At 37.6% G+C, this 6,429-nt stretch overlaps 1 protein-coding gene across 1 annotated transcript in view; it reads right to left on the bottom strand.

Moving 5' to 3' along the window:
• LOC110069398 (NFX1-type zinc finger-containing protein 1-like) overlaps nt 1-6,289 on the bottom strand; it is a 27,642-nt gene extending 21,353 nt beyond the window's left edge. Inside the window, exons 1-6 of the mRNA XM_089287244.1 lie at nt 5,599-6,289; nt 4,928-5,029; nt 4,361-4,582; nt 1,789-2,060; nt 1,017-1,197; nt 628-723 (exon numbers count right to left, since the gene is read on the bottom strand). Of these exons, the coding sequence (XP_089143370.1) occupies nt 628-723; nt 1,017-1,197; nt 1,789-2,060; nt 4,361-4,582; nt 4,928-5,029; nt 5,599-6,197 (1,472 nt within the window). The 5' untranslated portion in view covers nt 6,198-6,289. The remainder of the gene's footprint in view (nt 1-627; nt 724-1,016; nt 1,198-1,788; nt 2,061-4,360; nt 4,583-4,927; nt 5,030-5,598) is intronic.
• Between the last annotated feature and the right edge of the window lie 140 nt (nt 6,290-6,429).

The following is a 6,429-nucleotide window of genomic DNA, read 5'->3' as shown; positions in this document are numbered from 1 at the left end:
TAGCATGAAGCGAAAAGAGGTATTTCTACTCCCCCCTGGATGGGATGCAAGTCCATCACAGGGTTATCCCCAGCATTAAGATTGCCAGTACCTGTCTATACACCTGGGTGGAGAGAGGCACTTTAAGTGTACGGTGTCTTGCCCAAGAACACAACACAAGGTCCCCAGCTAGGGCTCGAACTCAGATCGCACAATCCAGATCAGTCAAGCGCACTAAGCATGAGGCCACCACACCTCCACAAAATCTCGTACTGATAGTCTAATGTATGCACAACTTAAAAATGACATACATGTAAGATACAGTGTAATTGAAGGGCGCGGGCTAACACTACAATTATACAATGTATGCTACATTTTTTTTCATACTCAAAATTTTCCTCAAATTTGACATGTGTCCTTCAGTTTAGTTTGAAATTAACAAATTGCCTCAAGTTGCCTCTACATGTACCTTTAATTAGACAGCTGAAACAATGGAAAACATATATATTAATATAGCTAACTAGTATATATTTTATATTCTATATAATATATATTCATACAAAAAAGTCATGTTACTATAGAACTATATATTAATATACATAAATTTTAATTATTATTTTTTTACTGGAAAGTTTCATAACTACTTACTCCCACTCGATATTATCAGGCACTTCATATTTCAGTGAAAGCAACATCGCAGTTGGAGACTTTTCATGGCAAGTGGACACCCCTCCCAGAGAAATCCTGTTAATAGAAAATCATTAATACAAGATGGTTTGATGAAATAACATTCAAACTTCAAAACAAAAAGGAAACGAGTAGGGTACTACAATGGTCAAGCTCCCATAGGTACACTGTAGATGACAGAAAAACAGTTGCCAAGGACAGAAAAAGTGTCTCCTCCCAGGAGAAGCATCTGAACAGTTATATCTCATGAAACATGCGATAACTAATAAAGAGTTTAATACACTACATGAATAAATGTCAGCAATAATATAATTACCATTTAATATTAAGCTATAAAATTAAATTATAACCTGTACATCATCATCTCTCTAAAATCGCACTTGTTTCCAGGAGTAACAAAATCATGGATTCCCTTCCGTAGCTTGTAAAAGCACTCCTCTCTAAGAAGTCTGAAGTTAGTATTGAAGTATTCGTCTTCTGTTAAATACTTTCCCTGTTCTCTAATCACTGGCAAGTCATCTGTGGTCACCCCTAAAAAGAATGAATAATAACCATATGGAGCACTTTAGAACTCCTGTAAAAATGGTTATATTAAACAAAAGTTATTGTAATGATCTTCTAGAGCTTTTCCAGAACTCTGTTGTCCTTCAATCTGATATCATTGACTGGCAAAATCCCAGGGAGAGATCTATAAGAAGATAAACTGTAACAGTCATTCACATCATGTTGAAGAACACAAAGACCAGAAGGACTCACCCCACTGACATATGAACAACTTAGAAATAAGTTCTTTATGAGTAGAGGCTCATGTGATTCATGGAGTGACGAAAAGCATGACACCACTCAGAACAATAATCCTCAGTACACCATATACGGTACTCCTAATCAGAACTACAGCCCATTGCACATGAGTCCCTAGCATTCTGTGAGAATTGCTCCAACATTTCACCAGACAGAGTACAGTATACCCATTAATACACTGTTGGGGCACATCTAGACAGGTACTGCAAGAGTAGTGTCTTGCCCAAGAACACAAAAGAGTAACCAAGGTAGGGTTCAAACCCTGCCTAGCACTGCCCAACCCAAGGCTCTTACTAGCTTCATTGTTCTGTTCAAACTTACTTGGCTTGTGAATCTCATCTACAACTGGTATCAAGGGAAGATCCTTCCACTGCAGGGACTGAAGATCTTCTAAAGCTTCAGGCACATTTAATGCGATGATTGATGACAACTTTGATAAAAAACCAATGACTGATTGTCCATTTCTTTTTGCTGTTTGTAAATCACATGATCCCTTCACCAAGTTCTGAGAAAGAACTTTTGCCAATGGTAACACTTTTGGACCAGAAGCAGGAACAGCACTAACCACATGTTCCAGAATACTCTGAACTACACTAAAAAGTAAGGTTTGGTAGTTATGGTCTGCATATGAGCCAAGTGGCCCTGATCAGGCCAGCGCTTATCTCCAGTTTCAGTAGCATGAAGCGACTAGGAACATTAATTTTCTACTCTGCTGTGGATGGGATGCTAGTCCACCACGGGGTTACCCCCTAGCATTAAAGTGCAACTAACTCCCCAAATTTTCTCACTTCTATAAATCTCCTTGTTTTTCTGATCACCGCTGCGAAAAAATTATTGTTGCAGCTATTTTGATTCGTTAATTTTCTACGATTTTTGAAAGTTCCTAAAATTGGCCGTTTCCGCGCCCCATGGCCAAGCAATAGCGAAGAATGGGGTGAGTTGGTCTGTGATGTCATCAAAGGACTAACAATGTTTTGCTTATGAGGAGAATGTGATAGTGTGATTTAAAATCATTGCAGAATGCAAAGTAGATGTGTTGTTGGAGGGAGTAGCAGTGCAGCAAGCTCAGGAGAGAGCTATCCTCTTTCTTCAATACCTCTGCATCGATGGCACTCGTCCAGAAACAAGAAAAAGACGAAAGAAGTGTATATGTGCTGACTTGTGCAAAGTTGGACTGAAACAGGGAGCCATCGAGCAGTTCTTCGATCTAGGGTTCGCCGCTACTGTAAAAACATAGATATTTTCATGGCCTGTGTATTATACTCTAGCTTCTTGCGCAAAGCTCGATATTGTCAGGGTAGATAAGACAGGAATTTGGGATAAGCTGAGAGCCATCTGACTATTCTATCAGAACGAGCCCCAGAGTCGCAGACCAAAACAATGGAAACTAGGTGAGATAAATATACGGCAAATCAATTGCATTGTGTTTTTGGCCCTCAAAATAGAGAGTATTGTAATCAAATAGTCAATGACACATACATCCTACAATGAAGTGATTAAGATTAGTGAGGCTTCAAACTGCTGAACTAGCTATGTATTTTTGGATTTTATATACAACCACATGCAAGCTACACGCACAAAGTCAACAATGCAGCTGAGTTTCTCAAAGGCCCTTTCACATACACAATTGTTTTGTTCTTTGAGCAAAGAGATATATCTGTTCCAGCTAAAAACTTAAGACGAATCAAGCATTGATAAGTATATAATTATAAGGAAAGTAAAACAAACCATAAAGATTTGACTTAACGGACAGAGATTGTAGCGCTGAAAGGAGAGTGTGCTTGTTTTCGACCGAAATGCAACACTCAGGTTATTAGCGTACTAAAAAAGACTCTTAAAACAAAAGAACAGTGAAGAAGAAATGCACTCAGTTATACCATACTGAACCTTTTGTCAAGATCTTGTCGAACCATTTTTGATTACTAGAATGAAATATGCAAATTTGTGTAACTCGCAATGTTTATGTTCGTACACAACTAATTCAGTAATTGACTTTGTATACATAAGGCCAGTTGGCAATAACTAAGCAAAAAAAGACGAATTTTTCTGCGAATATATTCGTGTTCATTGTCATTTTCATAACTTCTCAATAGTTGTAAGTTATCTATGGTTTTAACCTTTATAAGCCAAAAGGGCCGGCAAATTGTTGATCATGACTGGCAGTGTGGCGGGCTCAACTTGCAACCCGCTCTTCAAAATCGAGAAAATATAAATTATACATCGTAGCCGTGCTAATCGAGACTAGACTCCAAATTGTATTGCTAGATGATACAGTTCTTTCATTTAAAAGTCTTGACCATTTTCGATAAAATATGAAGCACAAATACCCCAAATATGTTTTCACAGCGCTTGAAACCCAGACAAATGTCTCTTGAGTGTTTTGAGCCATGTCCTTCGATGATGTCAGAAGAGGCCCAACCCAAATCCCACCATGCTTGGTCATGGGGCAAGAAATTACAACTTTAAATGCCTGTAGAATCGCAGGGATTTTATCAATCGAGATAATTTTTTGCTGAAGTAATATAAAAAACTAGTAGTTTTCATTGAAGGAAAAAAAAATTGGGGGTTAGTTGCACTTTAAATTTGCAGGTACCCATTTATACACCTGGGTAGAGAGAGACACTGTGAGAGTATAGTGTCATGCCCAGGAACACAACACAACATCCCTAGCTATGGCTCAAACCCAGATCACTCAATCAAGAGGTGAGTGCACTTACCGTGAGACCACCACACCTCTGTAGTAAAAATTTTCAATTAATATAATTAATTATTTAATTTCTAATAATTATGAGCTTTTATTACCAGCTAAAATGGAGATTTCACAAGTCATATGTCCTGCTACATAATAAAAATTAAAATTATTATTTCTAGCACTGTGAAAAGTGTTAATTACCTGATATTACTTTCCTCAATCATATTCTCAACAAAGCCAGGAAGGAACAATGTGAAGAACACACTCTGTTGAAAACCTCTCACTATTTTACTGACTGTGTGAGACATTTGTTTCTGCTCACTAGAACAAATCTTGTCAAGGATTGAAAGAATCTTTAAGGCCATCTCTGGAGTGTATTTTTCTACTGAAAGTTCCAGGATGTAATCCCATACAGCATGGCACCTGAAAACACATTTATTAACAATATAAGTTAATTCATGGTCTAACATGTATGATTGTGTTGGGATGAACAAATAGGAAGTTTGGAAAAGTGTAAGAGTTCCTCGAGGCACACTCGGCCATCAGGGCATCTCTAGCTTCTAAAACATTTTCCAAACTTCTCAAGTGTTAACTCAATGATGCACAGCTAAAAGCCTAAATCAAATATAATATTGCCAATAGCAAACAGAAAAGCAATGCTGACTGATGGATGGTAACAGTTTCCGTCACTTTACCACAGCTTTATACTTTACCGTGTGCCACTCACACAAATGTTTTCTTAATTTAATCTGTTGTTACCAAAATTACCTTGACAGTTCAGTCACAGCAGCAGTTGAGCCCTCAGTCTCTACAGAGTTTAATACAAGTTCCAAAAAAGAGTCCATTTCATTCTGATCAAGAGAGTAACACCTTATGACCAAAAAGACAAAAATTGTTAACTTAAACAAGCTGATAACAATATTTATAGTACGTATATCATGTACCAGTTAACTATGCACTGAAAATTAATAATTTTTGAAAATTATGCCACTATCTGTCCAAAGGAAATACCTGTTTCGATAAGAATATAATTCCAGCATGGACAATCAGTGAATTGATCAGTAATACAATCAATAAAGTCAACCTTTGATATTGGGAATCAACGGCCAATACAGGGACATACAGTGCAGCTACTGACAGACGAATCAAGGCACTTGATAATTTATTTGTTTATTTCAAGTTCCTGTGGGAGGCTATTCATTTACTGTACAAAATCAACATAAAATCTTGGTAAGAATTTTATTCTTGCTATAGCCATGCAATCAGTGGAATAAAATTTTGCGACTTTAAGACGATGAATTTTCATCAAATTTCACCGATACTTTTGAAACTGTTTAGATTCATCTACATCTCTAATATCCTGTCGTTACTTAGACTGTGGTGCAATGACCTGACTTCAATAAAAACTAATGTTACATGTAGCTACACGAATCACTCACTTTATAACTTCTGGTTCAAATGCAACTGCCTCATTCCTCCTACACTTGGTAACTTCAACAATGTCTCCCACTTTCATGCAATAACCATCCTCAAATTCATTTTGGAGATCAACGACGTGTTCAGTGAGAGACAAATTGTCATCTTGTCTATTGCGACCTCTTGTTTTTATCAAGACTGACACCTTGAGCTCTGTGTCAGATTTCCGTACCACTGGGCCACAAAGCTTGATGTTTTGCTCAAATAAATCAATTAATGCTGGGCGTTCAGAACTCCAAAACTCAGAAAAACTGTCATCTGACTCTGATGACTCTGAGAATTCTTGGAGTTCATCAAAAAATTGCTTTGTTGTACTGGCACCGCTCTTCACTGTAAAACCCTCTGATACCCTCTTGTGAATAAAATCTGACAAAAATTTTTTACGGTATCTGTATGTAGGGTTTCCCTTGTGAAGTCTGTACGCATTGCCTTCCCAACCAGCTGGGACTGACACCTTTGTTAAGAATTCCTCACATTTTCTCTTGAAATTAGGGCGTTCCAGCACATTCTTGCAAATTTTTGACACTAAAGAATCAATGTTTCCATCCTCTTCAGTAGCCATCGTTAAAGAAAGCTCGATACCATCAAGGTTTCAAGAATATAAATATGCATGCCCTCCATCTTGTCATTAGGGGAGGGGTACTATACTTTCTGCATTTTACAAGTTTCATCCCTTTGTCTGATGAGAATTCTGAATGAATATAGCGTTATATTTAACGAATAGTCGAGCTAGCGCTCCTTTCCCTTGACAGAAACGAGAGGTTTGTCGTTTGCAAAGAGCAAAAAAATGCCTG

The sequence above is a fragment of the Orbicella faveolata genome, unplaced genomic scaffold (assembly GCF_042242905.1).
Source record: "Orbicella faveolata isolate gen_17 unplaced genomic scaffold, um_ofav_v1 contig_14, whole genome shotgun sequence".
In the NCBI taxonomy this organism is placed as follows: Eukaryota; Metazoa; Cnidaria; class Anthozoa; order Scleractinia; family Merulinidae; genus Orbicella; species Orbicella faveolata.
The sequence above is the reverse complement of the archived record's forward strand: the minus strand, read 5'-3'. Positions and strand labels throughout refer to the sequence as shown.